The sequence below is a fragment of the Panthera onca genome, chromosome D3 (assembly GCF_046562875.1).
Source record: "Panthera onca isolate mPanOnc1 chromosome D3, mPanOnc1 haplotype 2, whole genome shotgun sequence".
NCBI lineage: Eukaryota > Metazoa > Chordata > Mammalia > Carnivora > Felidae > Panthera > Panthera onca.
In genome coordinates, this window is record NC_138350.1 from 20,511,873 (window position 1) to 20,536,492 (window position 24,620).

Sequence of the window (24,620 nt, forward strand, 5' to 3'; positions counted from 1 at the left end):
AGCTGCCAAAGGATGTGGGCTCTCACCTCAGGAAAGTGAGCACCTAGTCAAATTTCTGCATACAACTAAAGGGCTCAAGTACCAGTGAAGCACGTTCATGTGCAGGCAACTTAGGAGGTTAATGTGGCCAGAATTTGAGAGTGGGGGAGATCCTCACAGCACAAAGTGGGTGCAGAAAGGCATCAAAGCAGGACAGTGTCTGCAGTATCCATGTGGGCTGTCTGCCCCAGCTCTCTCTGACCAACAGTGTGGTAAAAACTGCTACAACCTGTCCCCAGGCTGTAGCCGCTGGTCCTGGGGGAGGTCAGCTACTCTGAAATGGGCTCATCAGTCTAGTCCCTGGTCATGGTCACTTTGAATGGGCCCCAACAAGTGAGTAGGATGCATCCAATGGATAGGACCTCAGATCCATGAAGCATGTCTGTCCCTAGTTGAGTTCCTGAGGCTGGGAGCCCCAGGAGGTACCTCAGGATACTTTCACTTGAGCCCTGGTTTTGCATAGACTGTATCAGGTAGAATTTCTGGAACTTAAAACCAGAGTCTAGGCTAACAGGACTCTCCGATGGGCATTCAGAGCTGATGGCACTGCCACTATGGTCAAAGCTGGCCTGAGATGGCAGAGCGTCTGGGCCAGAAGCAGCCCCTCACTCTGTTCTCAGCCCTCGGGCACTCTCCCTCCAGATGCAGAAAGCCTTCCTGAGCTGTCTGTGGTGGTGGTGGGCACAGGCCACTGCTTGCCGCTGCCGCTCCTGGTGACAAGCTGCTGCCTGTTGGTGCCACGTGGACCAGGACCTTCGCAGAAGCTGCCGCTCTGAATGAAGGATGGCCTGGGGCAGGACAGCAGGGAAAGAACAGAGCGGGTCAGGTAGCACGGGTACAGGAGCCAAGAAGAATCTACAGGCCAAAAATAATGACCAAGGCCAAAGAAATGGGCTTTAACAAGCTGCCCTGGCCTAGAAGCCACATATAGACTCTGCTGACAAAGTCAATAGGCACCCCACGCCCTGCCCTGTCTCGTGAGTCCTGGTCACAGGCAGAACACCCCTCGGTGTGGGTCTGGGTTCCAGGCAACATCCAGAGCAGAAGAGGCAGCAAGTGCAAAGACTTGAAACAGGTCCTGCCTCCTCAGGGATGGCCACTTACCATTCTCTCTGCCAGGCGGTTTTCTCGATGCTGAAACATCTTCTGCCACCAAACAGCAAATACTTTCCTCTCCAACATCTCCCTAAAATAATTTAAATAAATAAATAAATACATACATACATACATACATACATACATACATAAATAAAATGGCAAACATCATCATCATAATAATGGACTTAAAACAAAGCAACTACAAATAAGAATGAGAAGTTCCAAATAATTGGATTTTTCCTCTTATGCTATTGAATAAGTTGATGGCACGCCTGGGTGGCTCAGTCGGTTGAGCATCTGACTTTGGCTCAGGTCATGATCTCATGGCTCGCGGGTTCAAGCCCCAAGTCAGGCTCTGTGCTGACAGCTTGGAGCCTGGAGCCTACTTCAGATTCTGTGTCTCCCTTTCTCTCTGCCCTTCCCCTGCTCGTGCTCTGTCTCTCTCTCTCTCTCTCTCTCTCTCTCTCTCTCAAAAATAAATAAACATAAAAAAAAAAAAAGGTGAATAAGTTGATATGGGGGGAAGGAAAGAGAAAGACCAGGAAAGCAAACAACAGTAACCAAAAAGCCCCACAGACAACCCAATACTCTCCAAGTGATTTCTGGTGTCAGCGAAGCATTCACACAGTACGAAAAAGACTGACTTTGAGACCTTGTCTCTTCATCAGTTCAGTTCCACACTGAATTACTAACAGTGCTCAATGATCATTAGTGAAAGCCTTTCTAGTTCATTCTGACCAGCCAGGTTGCTGCTACATAAATCCCTGTGGGAAGTGGTTGAAAACAGATTCCAGGCCTCCGGGAAATAATTTTGGCCCCAGGAAATGGTAGGTCTGAAGTGGGCCCCTAGAAATGATGTTTAAAACAAGTGTTCCAAGTGAGACAGACAAGGAGACAGGTTTGAGAACCACTGCTTCGTCACCTCTGCCTAGGACTCCCTACTCACCATAATGACGTCAAATCCTGCAAAAGCAGCACTGGGACAACTGGTCAATGGCCACTAGGAGCTGTGCATTGGTAAAACCATGGAACAAAATATATGATGCAACTGTTTTCAGCCCTGGACAGCAGGCAACACAGACTGTGATACTTAAAGATGAGAAACAAGTAAGGTGAGCTCTCTGGCTGCCCAGACTTTCTGCCCGAGGGCATGTTCTGAACCATGGGGGCAGGGGGAGGGAATCCAAGCAGAGAAGGACAGTTTCACAGAGTTGAGGCAGAGACTAGAGTTCAAAACTGCAGGTGAAAGACTGTATGGACACATGTGGCCTTCCTGAACCTGGGCAGGTAGAGAACTCGCCCTGCCCCAGAGGCATGCTCACAGACACCTTGCACACTCCATAAGGGGAACACCCAAACTTCCATGTGAGTCTGCTCCATCTACATATAACACTGTACAGGCAGGCTCTGTGAGGCTGATAGCTGATATCAGGGCTGACAGCTGGATGGAGATGACCAGAGGTTAGAAAGGGCTGGGAGATGGAGTTCTGACCCAGCCTGAATGGAGAGACTTTGCTGAGAACATCAGAATTCAGAAAGGCTAAACCTCAGTAACAAGAGCTATGCTCTAACACTGAAGACAAAATTTAAAGAGCTTCCACATGAGGTGCCTGGCTGGCTCGGTTGATAGAACAGGCAACTCTTGATCTCAGTGTGGTAAGTTCAAGTAGCATGCTGGGTACAGACATTACTTAAAAAATAAAATCTTGGGGCGCCTGGGTGGCTCAGTCGGTTGGACGCCCGACTTCGGCTCAGGTCATGATCTTGCGGTCCGTGAGTTCGAGCCCCGCGTCGGGCTCTGTGCTGACAGCTCAGAGCCTGGAGCCTGTTTCGGATTCTGTGTCTCCCTCTCTCTGACTCTCCCCCGTTCATGCTCTGTCTCTCTCTGTCTCAAAAATAAATGTTAAAAAAAAAAAAATTAAAAAAAAATAAATAAAATCTTACACACACACACAGACCCACACAAATGAAGAATAGAATCATACTTGATACGATCAACAGGAACCACCAGAAGAAACAGCAACTATTGCCTGCCAGAATAAAATGCAAAACCCTTTAAAGGAAAAATAGCTGTCAACAAGACAATGACACAAATGTTGGTATCAGCAAACACTTAGAAAGTTATTATAAATAAGTTTGTGTACTTTTTTAAAAAAGTTTTATTTATTTATTTTGAGAGAGAAAGAATGAGAGCAGGAGAGGGGCAGAGAGAGAAGGAAAGAGAGAATCCCAAGCCGGCTCTGCACTGTCAGCACAGAGCCCAATGTGGGGCTTGAACTCACGAACTGGGAGATCATGACCTGAGCCAAAATCAAGAGTCTGATACCCAAATGACTGAGCCACCCAGGTGCCCCAAGTTTGTGTACTTAAGAGATGAACAAAATTAGTTAACAGACAAGGAATCTTGACAGAAAAATAGAAAGTACAAAAAAGAACCAAATGCTGTGGTGGCTCCTCAAAAAGTAAATGTAGAATTACCATATGATTTGGTGCATTCCACTTCCAGGTATATAAAACCAAAAGAACTAAAAGCAGGGACCCAAACATATGTATGTACAACGATGCTCACAGCAGCATTATCCACAATAGCTAAAAGGCAGAAATAATCCAAGTGTCTATGAACATACGGATACATACACAAACTGTGGTATATACAATGGAACATTATTCAACCATAAAAAGGAATGAAATTTTTATACATGTTACAACACAGATAAACCTTGAAAACATTATGCTAAGTAAAATAAGCCAGACACAAAAGGTTTACTATTACACAATTCCATGTAAATGAGATACTTAGAATAGGCAAATTCAGAGACAGAAAGTAGATGAGAGGTTCCCAGGGGCTAGGAGTAGATGGAAATGGGAAGTTAATTTTTAATGGATACAGAATTTGTCTGGGATGATGAAAACGTTCTGGAGATGGATAGTGGTGATGGCTACATAATATCGCAAATGTGCTTAATGCCACTGAATTGTGTACTTAAAAATTACCAATATGGTAAGTTTTATGTTATGTTTTACCAGAATTGGAAAAAAAGAAAGGAAGAAAGAAAATTCTAGACCTGAAAAGTACCATATCTGAAGGAGAAAAACCACTGGATGAGCTACAAATGAGAAAGTGAAGGAAAGAGACCACTAAAGACTTTCTATTGGAAGATCAATAGAAAGTACCCAATCTGAAAAAGAGAGAAAAAGAAAAAAAAAACAAACAGAGCCTCAGTGACCTGTGGGACATCACACAGTCTAACACTGTGTAATTATAGAGTCATAGAAAGAGGGAAGAAAGGATATAGGATAGATAAATTATTTAAAGAAATAATGGTAAAAGACTTTCCAAATTTGGTGGTGGTGGTGGTGGAGGGGGAAACACCTCAGATTCAAGTTAGCTCAACTAACCCCAAGCAGGATAAACACAAGAAAACTACACTTAAAACATATCACACTCCAAACTGTTGAAAACCAAAGCTTAATAAAAACATCTTAAAGGCAAAGGAAGAGAGACAGATTACATCCAGGGGAAGAACAATAAAAATGATGGGTGACTTTACAACATAAATAATGGAGGCCAGAAGACAAGGGAAGGTGTCTTTAAAAGACTTGGGGGGGCTCCTGGGTGGCTCAGTCAATTGAGCGACCGACTTCAGCTCAGGTCATGATCTCATGGTTTGTGAGTTCAAGCCCCGCGTCGGGCTCTGTGCTGACAGCTCAGAGCCTGGAGCCTGCCTCTGATTCTGTGTCTCCCTCTCTCTCTCTGCCCCTCCCCCACTCATGCTCTGTCTCTGTCTCAGAAATAAACATTAAAAAAAATTTTTTTAAGTAAGTAAATAAATAAATAACTCAGGAGTGAGGGGTGGAGAAATCAACTCATTGTTCCATATCTAGGAAAAGGTCCTTTTTTGTTTTTTTTAAGTTTATTTATTTTGAGAGAGAGTAAGTAAGAGAGAGCATGAGCAGGGGAGGGGCAAAGAGAGAGAATCCAAGCAGGCTCTGTATTGTTAGCACGGAGCCTGACACGGGCCTCAAACCCAGGAACTGGGACACCATGGCCTGAGCTGAAACTAAGAGTTGGACACTTAATGGACTGAGCCAGCCAGGCACTGCCAGGAAAAGGTCCTTTAAAAATGAGAGTGAGAGTGAAAGAACCATCAACAAAAGCAGAGATAATTCATCTCCAGCTGACTCATACTATAAAAATGCTAAAGGATCTTCTTCAGGCTGAAAAGATGAAAGCATACAGACGAAAACTCAGATTTATAGGAAGAAACAAAGAATATTAAATATGGAAAATATGTGAGTATGTATAAAAGACTGTCTTTTTTCTCCTGTTAATTTTTAAAAAGAATTCTGTTTAAAGCAAAAATAGTAACATTACATGGGTAAAATGTAGGACAATAAATACCATCAAGGATAGAGAGGAAAGGAATTCTACTGTTTTTATATTCTTACACTTAACATGAAGTGGTATGATAGAATAGGTAATAAATTAACGATGCATATTATAATTCCTGGAATGACAATTTTATTTTTTATTTTTTTTAAGTTTATTTATTTTGAGAGAGAGAGAGAGAGCGCGTGCGGGAGGATGTATGAGCAAGAGAGGGGCAGAGAGAAAAAGAGGATCCCAAGCAGGCTCTGTGCTGTCAGCACGGAGCCCACCACAAGGCCCAAACCCATAAAACTGTGAGCTCATGACCTGAACCAATATCAAGAGTCAGCCACTCAACCAAGTGAGCCACCCAGGCATCCCTAGAAAGACAATTTTAAAAATACAAAAGGTATAGAGCTAAAGAGTCAATATAGGAAATAAAATGTAAATTTTAATTTACTTTTAATGTAAATTAAAATTTAAATGAACAATTAAAATTGTCTACTTAAATGAACAATTAAAATTTTTCATTTAAATGAACAATTAAAAATTTTTTAAATGAATAAGGCAGAAAAGAAGGAACAGAGAAACAAAAACTGGACATAGGCTCCAGCCCAACCATATCAACAATTACATTAAATATAAATGAACCACACACTAATTAAAAAGCAGAAATTGTCAGACTGGATAAAAAATTAACTTCAACTATATGCTGTTTACAGGACATGCTTTATTAAATAGGAAGACAAACAAACTGAAAGTAAGAGTGGGAAGGGTAAACCATGTAAACTGTAAATATAAAAAAAGCTGGTGAGAATATTTTAAGTCAAAGTAGACTTTGAGAAAAGAACTAGTACCAAAAATAAGGTTCATTTCAAAATGATACAAGGGCAATTCATGAGGAAAACATAACAATCATAACTGTACATGGACCAAATAACAGAGCTTCCAAAAACATGAAGCAAAACTGTTAGTATTACCAGGAGAAATAGACAAATCCATAATCATAACTAGAGATTTTTTTTTCTTTAGAGAAAGAGAGAGAGAGAGAGAGAGAGAGAGAGAATGCTCACACAAGTGGGAGAGAGGCAGAAGGAGAGGGAGAGACAGAATCCCAAGGAGGCTCCATGCCCAGCACAAAGCCTGACACGGGGTTTGATCGTATATGACCGTGAGATCACGACCTGAGCTGAAATCAAGAGTCAGATGCTTAACCAGCTAAGCCACCCAGACATCCCATAGCTAGAGATGTTTAACACTCCTCTGTAGTAATTGAGAGAACAAGTAGACAAACAAAAAACCTGTAAGGATATAAAAATTTGAAGATGATTACCAACCAAATCATCCTAATAGACATTTATAGAATACTATACCCAACAACTGTAGTATAAACATTCTTTTAAAGTGCACATGGGAAAAAACAAAAGTTCACCAAAAGAGACCACATATATGCGACCATAAAACATGTCAAAACAGTCAAAAACAATAGTATATCGGGGTACCTGGGTGGCTTAGTTGGTTAAGCGTCCAACTGTGACTCAGGTCATGATCTCGGGGTTTGTGGGTTCAAGCCCCACATTGGGCTCTGACCCTGCTTTGGATTCTGTGTCTCCCTCTCTGTGCCCCTCTCCCACTTGTGCTCTCCCCCCCCTCAAAAATAAATAAAAACAAAAACAAAAAACCACAATATATCAAGAAAATTCCTATTTGAACATTCCTATTGAAATTGAAAATTCCTATTTGAACATTTAAAATGGATAATCGAACAACAACAAAAAGAAAAGGTGGGGGTGAATGTCTGGCTCAGTTGACGGAGCATGTGATTCTTGATCTTGGGGCTATAAGTTCGAGCCCCATGCTGGTGTAGAGATTGCTAAAAAATAAATAAAATTTAAAAAAAAAACCCAAAAACCGTGATTTGTGCTTCTATCTTAAGGTTAAGAAAAAAAAAAGAGGGCAAATTAAATCCGAAGTAAGTAGAAAGAGAAGCAAAATGAAGAGCTGGAATCAACGTAAGAAAAATATACAATAAGAAAATCAGTAAAGCAAAAGTTAAAAAAAAAAAACACACACACAACCTGATAATTCCTAGTGAGACTAATCAAGAAAAAAAGAGAAAAAACACAAATTACCCAAATCAGGAATGAACAGGGTAGTATCATCATTAATTCTACAGACATTAAAAGAGTCAAAAACACTTTTATGAACAGCTTTCTGCCACTAAATGTGACACCTTGGATAGAACGAAAAATTCCTTGAAAAACAGCTCATCAAAACTAACATGAAAAGAAACTCTCAGTAGCTCTGTATCTATTTTCAAAATTAAATCTGTAACCAAAAACATATCCATAAAGGAAACTCTAGGTCCAGATAATTTCACTATTAAATTCTACAAAAATTTGAAAGAAATAAGAAAGACAAACATTACAAGAAAACTACAGACCGATATCCCTCATGAAAGTACATGTAAAATTTTCAAATAAAACATTAACAAACCAAAATCAACAGCATGTGAGGGACACCTGGGTGGCTCAATTGGTTAAGCATGTGACACTTGATTTCGGCTCAGGTCATGATCTCATGGCTTGTGAGTTCGAGCCCTGCATGCGGAGCCTGCTTGGGATGCGGAGGCCGCTTGGGATGCGGAGCCTGCTTGGGATTCTCTCTCTCTCTCTCTCTCTCTCTCTCTCTTTCCCTGTGCCCCCTCCCCCTAACTCTCTCTCTCTCAAAACAAATAAACAAAAACTTTTACAATATTTTAAAAAAATCAACAGCATGTGGAAAAGATAATATATCATGGCTAAGGGGGTTCTATATCTCAGGAATATGGGTTGATTTAATATAGAAATCAGGAAAACCATATAATCATCTCAATAAATAAAGAAAAAGCATCTGGAAAAATTTAACCACCATTCATAATAAAAACTCTCAATAAACAAAAGGGAACACTGTCAATCTAATAAAGGGTATCTATAAAAATACTCAATGGTGAAAACTGTTTTTGTTTTCCCAAGATAGGAAAAAGACAATTATGTATCCTCTCATTACCTCTGCTCAAGACTTTACTGGAGATGCTAGTTAGTGCAATAAGACAAGACTTTATATAATGGGATCATACAGTATGTGTTCTGTTGTATCTGGCTTTTATTTATTTTTTAGAGAGAAAGAGAGAAGAAGAGAGAGGCAGAGGGAGAAAGAGGGAGACAGAGAGAATCTTAAGCAGGCTCCATGCCCAGCACAGAGCTGACATGGGGCTTCATCTCACAACAGACTCAAATCAGTAAATGAATCTAGAAAGGTCACAAAGCACAAGGTATCAGTTGTATTTCTATACTGTAGGACAAACAATTGGAAATGAATTTTTAAAATAATTCTATTCACAGTATCATAAAAAAGGCATTTAGGAATAAATTTTATAATATACATACAAAACTCCTATGCAAAGTTACAAAACATTGAGAAACAAAGAAAAGCTATATAAATAGAGACGTTCATGTTCACTTATTGGAAGTATCAATATGTTTAAGACGTCCAATCTCTCCTAAATTGATCCATATAGATTCAGTGCAATCCCAAATAAAAAAAAAAATCCCAGGAAAAATAAAATTGAAGAACTGATTTCAAAACTTGCTATAAAGATACAATAATCAAGACAGTATGGTAACAGCATAAGGATAAATGAGTAAATAAATGGAACAGAAGAGAAAGTCCAGAAATAGATGCAACTGATTTTCAACAAAGGTGTCAAGGTAATTCAATTCAGGAATGAAAAGTCTTTTCAACAAATAGTACTGGAAAAACCTGAAAAACAGAAAAAAGTTAATTCTTGGCTCCTACCTCAGACCATATACAGAAAAAAGTTCAAGATGATCACAGACCTACATGAAATGCTAAAACTATAAACCTTCCAGGGGAAATGTTGGAAAATATCTTTTAAGATCTTGGGTATAGGTAAATATTTTTTTGGAGAAAACCCAAAAATCAGTAATTATAAAAGAAAAAATTTGATGAACTGGACTGTAACAAAATTAAACAGGCTTGCTCATCAAAAAAATACTGTTAATTCATAAAGCCAGCTGCAAGGAAATGGTTTCTCCCAAGGTATGCAGCAGTTAGTTGTAAAATGCCACGAGGGCTTCTTTACTCTGAGTGGTGATTTCTTCCTTACCAATGATGCTCCAGACAAGCTTTGCTGTTTTCATTTATTCCTGAGGGCACACATAACAGTACTCCCTAGTGAACCCCACTGCTCATCCCTCCTAATTTTGCCTCAGAAACAGCAAACAATCCAGGGCACCTGGGTGGCTCAGTTGAGTGTCTGACTTCGGCTCAGGTCATGATCTCACAGTTCGTGAGCTCGGGCCCCACATCAGCTGTCTGCTCTTAGCACAGAGCCTGCTTAGGATCCTCTGTCTCCCTCTGTCTCTGCCCCTCTCCTGCTTGCTCTCTTTCAAAAATAAACATAAAAAAAAAAAAAAAAAAAAACAAAAAAAAAAACAAGAAAGAAAGAAATAGTGAATAATCCAAAACTAATCCCTGTTTCTCTTTTCCCTCTTCAGAATCCTTTAGTGGGAACACAAACCTTACAAATTCCTTTCCCTCAGAAACAGCACCATTCCAGAATTCCTCTGGAATTCCCTCCTTCAAAGGCAATCAATCTGACTTGGTAAAACTACAGACTTTTGATCCTGGCTGATGAGGCTTTAAAAAGATGCTCAGCATTATTAGTTGACAGGAAATAAGACAGCACTCCACATCAACCAGAGTGGCTCAATTAAAAACACTGTCAAAACCAAATGTTGATGAGGATGTGGAACAACCAGGCTGGTGGGTGTATAATGACATGACCCCCTGTAGGATTAAGATTAAGCACATCTCTACCCTGTGATCCAAAAGTCGGCTTCTAGTATCTACTCAAGAGAAATGACAACACCATCCACCTAAAGGTTCACAGCAGATTTATTCATAGTGGCCTCAAACTGGCAACAACTCATATGTTTAAATGGATCAAAATATTGTCTTATATTCATACAATACTACTCAGTAAACAAGAAACATGGCTCAACCTCAAAAATATTACATTGAACTTTAAAACAAGTCAGACACTGGGGTGCCTGGGTGGCTCAATGGATTAAGCATCTGACTCTTGATTTCAGCTCAGGGGATGATCTCACTGTTGTGAGATCAAGCCCCATGTCAGCTCTGTGCTGGGCATGGAGCCTGCTTAAGATTCTCTCTCTCTCCCTCTGCCCTTCCCTTCTCTCTCTCTCTCTTTCTCTCTCTCTCAAAAGATAAATAATAAAAGCCAGAAACAACAGAACATACACTGTATGATCCCATTATATAAAGTTCAAAAACATGCAAAATTAACCTGGGATGATAGTTACATGTGGGGGTTAGGAATTAACTGGAAGGAAATGAGGGAACTTTCTGAGGTGATGGAAATGTTGTGGATCTTGACCGGGTTGTTGATTATCCAGGTATACAATTTGTGAAAACTCATCAAACTATTTACTTAACATATGTGCCTTTCACTATTAATTTTAGCTCAATTAAAAAAAAAAAAAGACAAAACAGTCTTGTCTCATTCTCAGAATAGTATTTCACTGGTAGGTTAAGAAACGACAATTTTTAGGGGCGCCTGGGTGGCGTAGTCGGTTAAGCGTCCGACTTCAGCCAGGTCACGATCTCGCGGTCCGTGAGTTCGAGCCCCGCGTCAGGCTCTGGGCTGATGGCTCGGAGCCTGGAGCCTGTTTCCGATTCTGTGTCTCCCTCTCTCTCTGCCCCTCCCCCGTTCATGCTCTGTCTCTCTCTGTCCCAAAAATAAAAAACGTTGAAAAAAAAAAAAAAATTAAAAAAAAAAAAAGAAACGACAATTTTTAGTTGTCATTCATGAGTTCCCACTATAAATTCTGTCTATATTCCTAAGATATTTAAAAAATATCCTAAGAATTATGGAAAAATAGAACATACATATTTTGGGGGAACTCTGATTTGCTAAACTCCGTACGAAACCTATGAATATTCATTTACTGTAGGAATCACAAATCAATTCTAGGGGTTAGGAGGAAGGCTGATATTTTGTGCTGACATTCTGTTTGTATTCCACATGGATTATCTCACTACTTTTCATGACAACCCTATAAGATAGGGTCTGAACTCGGGCCTGTCTAGCTTCCAAGCCAGGCTCTCCATCACTTTGCTCCCTCATGACCAGAAAGGCAGGAACCTAAAAAACTAAGTTTTCTAAAAAGATCCAACTAAACTAAAACAAGATAAAATCCAGATCAGGCTAAATCCACATCAGACCTTGGTTATCTTCCAAGCCTTCTGCCTACTTCCCGTCTCCAATTCACCCTCCACCTTTTTGTCTCACGAATGATAACTGTAAAATCACCCAAGACTGATCCCCAACAAAAATCCTTTAATTAAAAAATTTTTTAAAACTTCTACTTTTTTTTAAGTTTATTTATTTATTTTGAGAGAGACAGAGACAGTACAAGTGGGGAAGGGGCAAAGAGAGAGAGAGAGGAAGACAGAGAATCCCAAGCAGGTTCCACATGGTCAGCATGGAGCCCAGTGTGGGGCTCGAACCCATGAAACTCTGAGATCAGGACCTGAGCTGAAACCAAGAGTCAGATGCTTAACCGAGTGAGCCACCCAGGTGCCTCAACAAAAATTCTTTTAGAAACTCCTCTTGGCTAGTGTGCGTGTGTGTGTGTGTGTGTGTGTGTGTGTGTGTGTGTGTGTGTGTTTAATGTTTATTTGTTTTTGAGAGAGACAGAGTATGAGCGGGGGAGGGGCAGAGAGAGAGGGAGACACAGAATTCAAAGCAGGCTCCAGGCTCTGAACTGTCAGCACAGAGCCCGATTCGGGGCTCGAACTCATGAGCTGTGAGATCAAGACATGAGCTGAAGTTGGACACTTAACTGACTGAGCCACCTAGGTACCCCTCCTCTTGGCTATTTTGAAAGTACTCTCAAAATGTGAAAGTCTCTGCAGCATGCCAAAATACAAAAAAGCAACAGAATAAATCATGACTTTGTAAAAGAAACAAAGGGTGTGTGTGTGTGTGTGTGTGTGTGTGTGTGTGTGTGTGTGTTAAGTATTAATGACATTTTTCAAAGGAATCTTATATCAGACATCAATACAGGAACTAGGTAAAGGTGAAGCCATAGTCTGCAGAAGGGGAAAAGGTAAGTGCTGTCCCCTTGTCAGCCTCTAATTTCTCAGGGCTTCCCCCTAATAATCTTCTCCTTGAACTTTGTGCTAAGGACTCAGATTTCTGGCTGATCCCCTCAGACTAGCACTCAGAGTCCTTCAAAGTCAAAATCATTGTAACTTCTCCTACATCCCTGCCTCTTGGTCTCTCTGTCCTAAATTGATATACACTTTTCTCAGGGCAATCTCCACAACTATCACTTTACTAGTTACATGCACCTGCTTAAACATCTGTTATCTTTCTATGGGCCTGGGTGATCCCCTGGGTCTGGTCCTCCTCATCTTGCCCACTCCTGCCATCCATCCTCACCCCTCAGCTCATAGCATGCTTCCCCCAGGGACTTCCCTCAGCACCAGCTCTGAGCTCTAGAAGAACTCGGGGCTGACATAATTGAGGACACATGGATCTAGTCTCTGGAATGGTTCCTCGATTGTTTCTTGTGTATCAGTCTTACCTCCTCACAAAGATTGAAAGTTTCTACAAAGTCATCAAAAAGATCTTCCTTTTGATCTAGCACAAAGTCCCTGGAGTCAAGGAGACCTGAACTGAAACCTGGCTCTGCCACTTACTGGTTGTTTTACATGGGGGAGTCATTTGTCATTTTGAGCCTGTTCTCTTAGGACTGCTGTGAGAAGGAAAATTATTAATGAAGTTGGTGATGTCATAGGTGAATGAGCTTATATATCTGTTTCCTTTCTCCCATCACACCACACCCACCACAGTGGTAGACACACAGTCAGTGATTATTAAGTTCTTTGTTATATTCTGCCAGAATGCAGCAAGGATCTGCTATGGGCAAATTTTACCTCTGTGGGAGCTAAAAAGACAGCTCTCTGCTCTTTGCCCATCCTAATTTTGTTGACGACTATATTTCAAACTTCAGAAATTCAGGTCTAGCAGAACAGGAAGCAAGCATTTCAGGGAAATCACACTCGAGAATGCCTGCCAAGGCAAAGCAAGGTCCAACCACACTCTGATCCAGAAAGCTAATGGGCAGCTTTAATGGAGCTCACACTGGCTTGCAATGAGGAAAGGGGCATAAAACTCGGGCTGTTCTGAAAGCATTTGCAATAAAGATGAGCAAAAGCTTTCCCAGGAGAAATAGTGGCTGTCTTTTCCTGCTCCATGAAATCAATGAGCCCACCTAATTGAAAAACCAGGAAGAACCAGGGCCTAGGGGCCTAGGAAGCAGAAAAACAACACAAATGGCAGTGGGGGCAGCAGAATTAGACCTGAGAAGCCTGCACAGACAGGAGCTGCACAGCATACCTGTGAAAGAGTGCTGCTCTTGCATTGAGGACACTTTCCTGCTGGTGCCATCGCCAGAGTTTTCTCCATGCGTGAAAGGCCACAGGCAGGGCTCTCTGCTGGAAGTGACTGTCTGCTCTGGACTGCAGCCGCTACAGTAAAACAATGAATGGCCTTTATTTGTACATTATATTATTAAAAAAAAAAATGACCTTTCAGGGTCACACTCTAGAGGGACAGTTGCTTTCTACACAAAATTGAGAAAAAGATTAAGATAATTATTTTTAATCTTTGTCAACACAATAGGTGAAGAATGAAATATGAGAAGGAAGAGATTTTTACTTTAAAAACAGGTTGAGGGGCGCCTGGGTGGCTCAGTCGGTTGAGCTCCCGACTTCGGCTCAGGTCATGATCTCGCGGTCTGTGAGTTTAAGCCCCGCATCAGGCTCGTGCTGACAGCTCAGAGCCTGGAGCCTGTTTCAGATTCTGTGTCTCCCTCTCTCTCTGACCCTCCCCCGTTCATGCTGTCTCTCCCTGTCTCAAAAATAAATAAACGTTAAAAAAAATTAAAAAAAAAAACAACAAAACAGGTTGAGCATCTCTTCACACATTTGTGTGTGTGTGCATATATACATGCATATATCTAAATGTTTTGTCCTATGTACTAAGTGTTCATACCATTGCCTGTTTTACATCTGCCAGTGCTTACCTCAGTGATATAAATGGGCTTTTTGAACCTTACAAAATTTATCAGTTCTTTGTCATGTGTGTTAACAAAACTGTTCCCACCCTGTAATATATCTTTTGATTTTGTTTATGATGTTCATTTGCAATACAGATTCTTTAAATTTTTATGTAATTATGAAAGGCTACTACTATATCACTAAATATCAGTAGGAAGACAGAAAACCAACATAAAAAAATACATATGCCTTCATGATCCAAAACTTTGGGATAAAACATGTGGTAGATTTTAAAACAGGACCTCCAATTCTTGGGTCTTCCTTTACTGAAAAGTCCCATCCCCTTGAATCTGGGCAGGATAGTGACTGCTTTGACCAACAGAGAATGGTGAAAATATCAACATGTGACTTCGGAGGCTAGGTCATGAAAGGCCACACAGCTTGTGTCTGGTTCACTGTGACACTTTTGGAGTGAGCAGCGACACAAGAAGTCTGACCGCCCTGAGGCCACCATCATCATGCGTGAGGCAATCCAAGCCTCTCAGAGAGGCCTGATGTAGGTGCTCTGGTTAACAATCCCAGATGAGCTCAGTCTTCGAGTTATTCCAGTCCAGGAACCAGCCATGTGAGTAAAGAAACTTCTAGATGATCCTAATGCCCTGCCATCAGACTTCCCAGCTGAGGCCCCAGTAATCATGGAGCAAAGACCAACCACCTTTGTTATGTCTTCTTTCAATTTTTGACCCACAGAATCCATAGGCGTAATAAAATGGTTGTTTTTTTTTAAATTTTTTTAATGTTTATTTATTTTTGAGACAGAGACAGAGCATGAACGGGGGAGGGTCAGAGAGAGAGGGAAACACAGAATCTGAAACAGGCTCCAGGCTCTGAGCAGTCAGCACAGGGCCCGACACGGGGCTCAAACTCACGGACTGCGAGATCGTGACCTGAGCCGAAGTCGGACGCTTAACCGACTGAGACACCCAGGCGCCCCAAAATGGTTGTTTTTTTTAAGCCACTGGGTTTGGGGTGATTTTTCACATAGCAACAGATAACTGAACAGTAAGCATATGTGTGTGTGTGTGAATATATGATATACATACTCCCACACACACAGAGGAAAAAAGATACCAGACTTACTCACCAAATGTTATCTTAAGACTATGGGTGTTTTATTTTTTTTTTCTTTTATGTATTCCTACACTTCTCAAATTATAATGTCTATATATTGCTTAAGGGCATTTACATTTTCAAATGTAAACAGAAGTAGAAGCAATACTATAATGAATCCCCATGAACTTACCATCTAGCCCCAACAATTAGCAAACATTTTGCCATTCTTTACGTATTACTTTTTAAAAAGAAAGAAACCCACAATGAATAATATTTTTATCTTTGCCTGAAATAGAAAGAACTGATGTTCTCCCTAAAGAACTTGATGTTCTCTGATGTCATCTCCTTAGATGACGTTCAGATTGTTAGCTAAAGATTTGAAAAGAAAAAAAAATCCAACAGCAACTAAGCAAGGGCTCTTACTATTTTTCAGACCTTCTATATTACGCAGGCCATGTAAGAGCAGTGTGAGAGATAAGAACACTGACACTTGCCTTGACCTTTCCACCAATGCTGGGTCCCAGTGTCCAGGGACTCTCTTTTTCCAGGAGGAAAATAGGAGACTCTCTGTTTCTTTTCCACCTTAAATAAACACTTTTCAACCCTAGCAAGCAGATTCTTTTTCTAAAAGGTCTCTATCTTCTGGTGAGCTTGCATTAAATGAGCTTAAGAGACCAAGTGGCAACATCCTTTCAGAAACAGCCACATCATCCAAAGGAATGTCAAATAATGCAGCAACTCTAAGCATTTTCCAGGTGTGGAAGGCAAACGATGCCCTAGGCTGGTACCACCCAAAGAGCAAGAATTGGGATGATCTTTAGGAAAAACTCCAAAGCAACCAATGGCAGTCTGTCTGTTAACTTGTTTGTTCATTCATTTGTCTAAACATTAGTTGGCACGTTCCCTTTGTCAACACTGTCGAGCTGAGAAGAAAGAGACAGGGTCTACCCTCAAGTAGCTCACAGTCTGGCAGGAGAGAGGCATGTAGACACCTACATAATGATATGATGAATATGCTGGTAAAACCACACATGGTGTGGCGCTGGGGAAAGAGGTAGCACCTGAGCTGAACAGGTAGGAGGGACAGGGAAGTGCAGGTACAGAGATGCCTGGGTGGCTCAGCTGGTTAAGCGACCAGCTCTTGATTTTGGCTCAGGTCATGATGTCATGGTTTGTGAGATCAAGCCCCACACTGAGCTCTGTGCTGACAACACGGAGCCTGCTTGTGATTCTCTCTCCCTGTCTCTGCCACTCCCCTGCCATCTCTCTCTCTCAAAATAAATAAGTAAACTTAAGAAAAAAAGTGCAGGTACAGTGAGAAGCACATTCAGGGAAGGACTTGCAGCTTAGCTGTTATGAAGGAACAGAGTGGTAATAGGAAAGGGCAGAGAAACAGCCAGAGACCAGCTCCCAAAGGAGTTTGTACACCTTGTTAGAAAATTCAGATTCTATCTCAACACTATGAGGAAACAGCCAAATTCTTCAGATTCATGTGTTAGACTTTAGAAGCAGACGGTGGTGGGGGTGGAGAAGGCAGCAGAAAAACAACTGGCAGGAGTTTGGTTTGTGTCTTCCTCCATTTCACCATGGATGGCCAAAAAGAGCCATGGGCAGCACCACTTACTACTGCAATGCCCATGCAGACATTATCAGTTGAACACAAATTCCCCCAAGCCTAAAGGTGGCCTTGAAATCCTTGGTTCAGCACTCTCAACAGCTGCTCCCATCATTACAGCTAATTTGCCACCCTGGTGCTAAATTACAAGGCCTGCGGGAGCAGGAATTTTACTTGGTTTGTATCACAACTGTATTCTCAGTGCTTAGCAGTGTCTGAGGTACAGCAGATGCTAAATGAGTCTTTCTTAAATGGAACTGATTAGAGGGTGCCTGGCTGGCTCAGTTAGAAGAGCATGCAACTCTTCATCTCGGGGTTGTGAGTTTGAGCCCCACGTCAGGTGTAGAGATTACTTAAATAAAACTTTAAAAAAATGGAACTGAATCCTTTCTCAATCTACCTTTACTAATTTGCCAGCCTGACCCTCACATCCTCCCACCTGCTGTGGGTACAGGTCTCACACTGTTTAGCGCTCAGACACAGCACTTACGTTCTGTACCTTTTCCAGTACTTCCTGAAGGTTGGCCACCTAATATAATAAGTGAGTAATGATGTGAATGGAATGGCTGGTTAAGAGCTCATCACTCTCAGCATGTGCGTTTTCCCAGCAGATGAAGGAATGGGGCTTATGGAAACTTTCCAATGTCACTAGAGGGATCTGGGGGAAATACCTTTGAGCTTTTTACAGCAACCCCTCTTCCAAATCAGAACACTAAGACCCCTTAGTATAGGTCTTTTCCAAGAATCTTTCCAAAGCAAATGGATCCAAGAATGTAACCCAGTGGAATTATCTACTATGAAGTACTCCATACCTGCTTGTATCGTCTCTTCTGAGTATACAGTAACCACAATTTGATACACTTGCATAGCAACGTTATTCTGAAATAAAACACATAACACCAAGGTATTGCCTATTGCACTTTCAGGCTTTGGGTCTTAAAAATGCTGTTTGGGGGCACCTGAGTGGCTCAGTTGGTTAAGTGTCTGACTCTTGATTTCAGCTCAGATCACGATCTCACAATTGTGAGATCAAGTCCTGCATCGGGCTCTGTGCTGAGCATGGAGCCTGCTTAAGAATCTTTTTCTCCCTCTGCTCTGCCCCTGCTCCCATGCACACTCACTCTCGTAAGTAAATGAAATGAAATGAAATGAAATGAAATATTAAAATAAAATAAAATAAAATAAAATAAAATAAAATTAAAATAAAATAAAATAAAATAAAATAAAATAAAATAAAAATAAAAATGTTGCTTGTTTTTTTAAGACTGGAAAGTCTGGGTGTGGTTACATCTTAGCATTAAAGGCACCCCATGGGTTTCACTCTGGGAGAGAGAGAAATAAGAACCTATTATTCAACATGAAATCTGTCAACCCGATTTTGGGCTGTGGCTTGCCCCCAAATTTTGACAACTTTCTTACAAACCTAAGTAGATCACCAAGCACAGTGTCTCTGGAACTTGAGTAATACATATGAAATCCCCTAACTATCCTGAACTTTCTGGTTTTATGACTAGTCTGGGGCTTGTGTAGGACCACCTGGGTCTGTGACAAGCTCCTTTCACAAAAGTGATACTAAGAGTGAGAACCACATTCAGTTCTGTAAACCAGGATTTAGAGCAATGACAGACCCTGATAACTCCAAATTTAGTTAAATAATGAGATTCTCAACAACTCATTAAAAAAGTGCTCCAAAATGGGACCTACAACTATGCGAATTAAGTTGATTATACTACTGGGGAGGAGGGCACGTTGAACATTTCTGGCAGCAAGAAAGTGAACAGTGGTTCCCTCTGAAGAACCTAATGAATTGGACTTAGGAATTGGAGGGATTCAGAGAGCTTTCAGTTTTCACTTTATACCTGCATTCCTCACAAACATGTAGTGCTTATTTATTTTAATTGAATAATTAACTCCAAAAAACTCAAGACACTCTCTGCATTCTTCAAGACCAAGCCACAAATACTCACTCGCCTAAACCTTCTCTTTAACACTACCAATGCATGAATTCTAAGATGTGAACGTCACTGCAGCCTGAAGGATTGAGGCAGAGAACCAGCAGGTACATACTTTAAACTATGGTGACCAAGAACCAACACAAACATCTTCACTCCACCTCTCATCTGATGAGCTAAAAGGAAAATGCAAGCTCAGGAACTGCTGGTTTATAGCAGGGCCTTTCTGAATCTGCCTAGTCATGCAGGGACAATAAGTGCTCACTTCTGGAGTGCAGCGAGTCAGTCCCCAGAGAGCCCTAGGAGAAGGCCAGAGTTCCTACCTGCAGTGGTCCCAGGCAGCACGCAGTGAGGGGAGCTGCTTCCTCTCTTCCCTCTGCTCAATTCGAGACTGCCAGAGGTTCCAGAACCTGTGCAGCAGCTGAAGTAAAACAGGAAGGAAACAGAGGTTTATTAAGCCAAAAGGTAAAATGATCTCTCTTAATCTATTAGCAAATCCTTACCCCAAAAGACTACAAGTTCCCCCAAAGCAGGAATTACCTTAGCCAGGAGTACCCAACATATAACAGGTTTACAAAATATTTACAGCTAAGCTATACAGAGCTATTGTGGGCCAACATAAAAGGCAAAAAGATGGATTTTCCAGTTTATGGAAATCAGAATGAAGAAGCTGAAGCTATTCCTCATCTGGGCCTCATAGAAGACAATGGCATTTTATCTTTTTTTGTTTGTTTGTTTTATTTTTGAGAGAGAGAGAAGAGGGGCACACAGGCAGAGAGAGAGATAGGGAGAGGGAGACACAGAATCCGAAGCAGGCTCCAGGCTCTGAGCTGTCAGCACAGAGCCTGATGCGGGGCTCAAACTCATGAACCATGGGATCATGACCTGAGCTGAAGTCGGATGCTTAACTGAGCCACCCAGGTGCCCCAACAATGCCATTTTAAAAGTTAAAACTGATCTTATCAGATATTACTGCCTATGAAATAGGCTTGCCAAAAAAAAAAGAAAAAAAGTTTAACTTCAGTCTAATCAAGCCCTTAAATCTAACCGTTAGTTTACACGAACAATATTTTAAAAAAAGATGAAATGGCATCACAAGGAAACCGATAAATCGAGAGTATGGAATATTGTACAAAATAGTTGGCCCTCCTTTTCCAAAAATCAGTGTGATTGAAAAAAAAAAGTACACCTTATGCTAAGTGAACTAAGTCAGTCACAAAAGGGTATGTACTGGGGGCACCTGAGTGGCTTAGCTAAGCATCTGACTTTGGCTCATGTCATAATCTCAGCTGTGCTGACAGCTCAGAGCCTGGAGCCTGCTTCAGATTCTGTGTCTCCCTCTCTCTCTGCCCCTCCCCTGCTCATGCTCAGTCTCCGATTCTCAAAAATAAACGCTAAAACAAACAAAGGGCATGTACTGTAAATATGAGGTTCCTACAGTAGTCAAATTCATAGAGACAGAAAGGAGAAAGGTGGTTGTCAGGTGCTGGGGGTGGAGGGGGGAGAAGAGTGGGAAGTTAGTGTTTGATGGAAACAGAATTTTAGTTTTTCAAGATGAAAAAAGTTCTGGAGATGGATGGCAGTGATGGTTGCACGATAATGGGAATGTGCTCAATGTCACTGAACTGTACTCTTGACAGTGGTTAAGATGATAAATTTTGTTATTTTTTTTTACTACAATTACAAAATAAACATGTTAAACAAAAGAAGTAGAAGGAGGAGGGCTGTTATTAAGAGGCTTAAAGATATAACCAAATATAGTGAGTCACCAACCCTTTATTGGATCCTGGTTTGAAAAAAACATCTATAAAGACATTTTGAGGGCAACTGTGAAGATCTGAATATTGGCTGGGCATTGGATCAAATTAGGGAATTACTGTTCATTTTATTAAGGATGACAATGATATTGTGGTTATGAAGGAAAATGTTATTTTTGGGCGATGCATGCCAAAAAGTTTAGGCGTAATGTTTCATGTTGTCTGTAATTTACTTTAAAATGATTCAGCAAAAAAATGTAAATATTAATAATCAGCTAATATTTGAATTTAGATTGTAAGTATATAAATGTTCATTATACTGTTCTTTATATTTTTCTGTATGTTTGAACATTTTCATAATGAAAAACAAAACCAAAAAACCCCATCCTCCTAAACCCAGAAACGCGATCTATAAGTAGAGATAGGATGTTTGTTGCCCTCAGGTAAACCAACCACTGAAGACAACAGATTCCCAGTGCAAACACCACCTGGAATGCAAGACTCAAAGTGTATTCCCTAGATCAGGAGCCTGACCTCTGAGTCTGCTATCAAGTTTCTGAGCAAACAGATACAAAATGAGATTAGGGAAAACCAAGAGTTAGCCAGTATGGCTAACTAGAGAAAATGGACACTAAGGTTTTGGAGTCTAAAAAGTCTGGACAAAACTCTACAATGGCCATCAGAGGTCCCTTCATACAGATGACCCTCACCATTATGTCATGCTGCTGGTGAGCAAGGTTCCTTTTTATTTGCTGGAGACGGGCGTGGGTCACATTGTCTTTTAGGGCTCGAAAACAGAAGTGCTGTGAATAGAAGGAAGGACACAACTAGTTACAAATCAGCAGCATCTGTAAAAGTAAGAGCAGCTAAGCCAGAGGCTCAGTCGTGGATATTCACAGCTGCTCCCATGTCCCTGGGATCCTTTCTGCTTTGAGATTCAGTTGGGAGTCTGATACAAGCCAGCCCACACAGTAGGCACTTAATAAATAGCTGTCTAACTGATCCTCCGCTGTCCACTGTTACTGCACAAGAACAAACACACCCTCACCTCTGACCAGGAGAGATACCATGGCCCAGAGGGAACACTACAGACAAAGGTTAAAAACATCAACTTTGCCTCTCAGAAAAAGAGACAGACTTTTAGCTTATGGTGTGTTTTTTTCAAGCCATGTGTGTGTGGAGGGGGTGTCAACATGCACACTTATACAATTAGAAAGTAGTTTTGTAGAATAGAATAAAAGGAGGAGAGGGAAGCCTTGGTGAGTTAGGGGGGCTGGGGTAGGGGTAGGGGCAAGATGCGAGACTGGCTCCAGCTCCAGCAATACTGCCTCACATGTCACCTAAGCAAAGCCTATTCTCCAATGCCCTGGGCTCCAGTTTTCTGAGACAGAAGTGAAGCGTTTAGGGGTTTTCATATTGTGGTCTGTGGAACCCCAAAGGCTCCTGAAAGTGTCTGAAGATCTCCTTATGTGGTGAGGGTTGGGGAGAGCAGCAGAAGAGGGACTACTCCCCATACTCTGCTTCATCCGCAGAATTTCTACGTTGATTGATTTCACAGACTAGGTTCCCACAATTAAAAAGAGGGCCTGCTCTTGGGGTCGTGAGTTCAAGTCACATATTGGGTGTAGTAGAGAGTACTTAAAAACAAAAGAAGAAAAAGAGGGCCCACCATGTAAAAAAGTGCAGTACTAGATCACCTCCAAGTTTCCCTTACAACTCCAGACCCTCTGACCCCACACCATTACCATTTCTTATCCAAAATGAAAACAGGGACACATACAATGGAACAGAGCTTCTTGAGTGAAGCTAATCCCACAACCAGATATACTTGAAGAGCATTATGTGGGCCTGGGTTCCCCAAAAGTGGATGGTTAAGCAGGGTTGGTAACTATGGTTTTGAAGCAACTCCTATGTGTAGATAGACTTTCTATTACAAAATGTGCTTTCTTCTTATCACATACTATATAATTAGTTTATAGTTTTTATAATTAGTTTATAGAGTTTTTTAAACATGGTAATGTCACATCTTGGACCTTGGTCAGTTGTGCTGTTAAAGATTAAACACTAAAACTTTGGCAGTTCCTGAAGAAGAAAAAAAAAAAAAAAGGCCTTGAGAGGCTTCCGTGTTCTCACCAGCAAGCTGTGTCTGCTGTGATCTTCTGCCGCCTTCCACTGGGCCGCTTCTTCAGTGCACAGCAGCACATCCGCCAGGGAGTTAAGGCCTTTCATCTCAAAAGTGTTCCCACCCCAGCACACTGCAACCCAGTGACCCATCGGGAGGGTCCTGGGTTGAGGGAAAATAGGCATGCCAGGTGGCCTACGTCCACCTCTGCCTCCTCCTGATGATCCCAGGAAGAGGAGGAGGCAAAGGGAAACTGTGTGAGTTGCTTATCAAACAGTTGGCCTTGCCTTTCTCTCTTCTGATGCCCATTTGATGACAGGCAAGAACAGTTGAGATAAATTGCCACGAATTACAGTAAACATTTGCAAGTAACCTTATCTAAAGCTCTCCTGTCTTCCTGCATCCTTTGTTTTGGCACCAAAACCCCAGTCAGATGTTTCAGCTAAAAACCTTGGAGTTATTTTCAAACCTTGTCCTCCCACTCTCTCCATCTACTGGGCTGCCAAGTCCATCTGGTCTCCTCTGAAATCTCTCCTGCTTTTCTGTTCCCACTCCTGATGCCCTGCAGTGCATCTGACTTGCTCCTCACACAGACTGGCGAGAGTCTCATGTAACTGCTCTCCTCGTGCCAGCTTTGCCCTGTAATCCAGACCTCTCAAGTACAAACCTGCTCCATCACTTCTCTTCTTAAACACCTCCAGAGGATCCCCAGCGCCATCAGGAGAAAGCCCAAATTCCTGACCACTGCATCCAGGGCTCTACAAGCTGTTCCCTAGCCTGCATCTACCTGTACTGCCCAACAGCCATCCACACCCCCACAGCTCTGTAACAGATCCCTGTCACTGCCCTTGGATCTTTTCTTCATCTATGTGTAAACACCATTCCTTCCACCTGAAACACTCTTCCCGACTTTGCTAGGTGATCCTTGAGGACAAAGTCAGCTCAAGCCCCACCTCCTTGACTGAATCTGCACATCTGGGCACATACTGTAATGAGGGCAGTGATTATGGACATGTGCACAGGAGTCAAAGCACCGGAGTCAAATGCCTGGGTTAAAAGCTCCTGGCTCTGCCCAATGATACGCTGTGACTTTGACAATAATTGAGCCCCCTTGAATCTCGGTTTCCTTATCTATAAAATGGAAATACTGACATCTACTCCACAGGGTTGCTATGAGGGTTAAACAGATAATGCATAGTCTGTACATGGTAAAGCACAATAAATGGAAACTATGATCATAATGTTAGGGCTGCCAAGAAACACACAGCCATGGCTATTTCCACCACCTAGTGGGTAAAGAAAAGCAATGAAATGGCAACATAAAATTCAGGATAGTGGGATTACCACTGAGGGGGAGGAAAGGGAATGCAATCAAGGATGAACAGTGTTAGCAAATCGGCAG

The 24,620-nt window shown here is 41.6% G+C and overlaps 1 protein-coding gene across 1 annotated transcript in view; it reads right to left on the bottom strand.

Annotated features, from left to right (window-relative positions):
* The window catches only part of SFI1 (SFI1 centrin binding protein), a 105,697-nt gene that overhangs the window by 13,081 nt on the left and 67,996 nt on the right, over positions 1 to 24,620 (bottom strand). The window contains exons 12-18 of the mRNA XM_060612646.3: positions 23,230 to 23,300; positions 21,807 to 21,899; positions 19,663 to 19,760; positions 18,200 to 18,266; positions 13,998 to 14,128; positions 1,144 to 1,225; positions 649 to 827 (exon numbers count right to left, since the gene is read on the bottom strand). Of these exons, the coding sequence (XP_060468629.3) occupies positions 649 to 827; positions 1,144 to 1,225; positions 13,998 to 14,128; positions 18,200 to 18,266; positions 19,663 to 19,760; positions 21,807 to 21,899; positions 23,230 to 23,300 (721 nt within the window). The remainder of the gene's footprint in view (positions 1 to 648; positions 828 to 1,143; positions 1,226 to 13,997; positions 14,129 to 18,199; positions 18,267 to 19,662; positions 19,761 to 21,806; positions 21,900 to 23,229; positions 23,301 to 24,620) is intronic.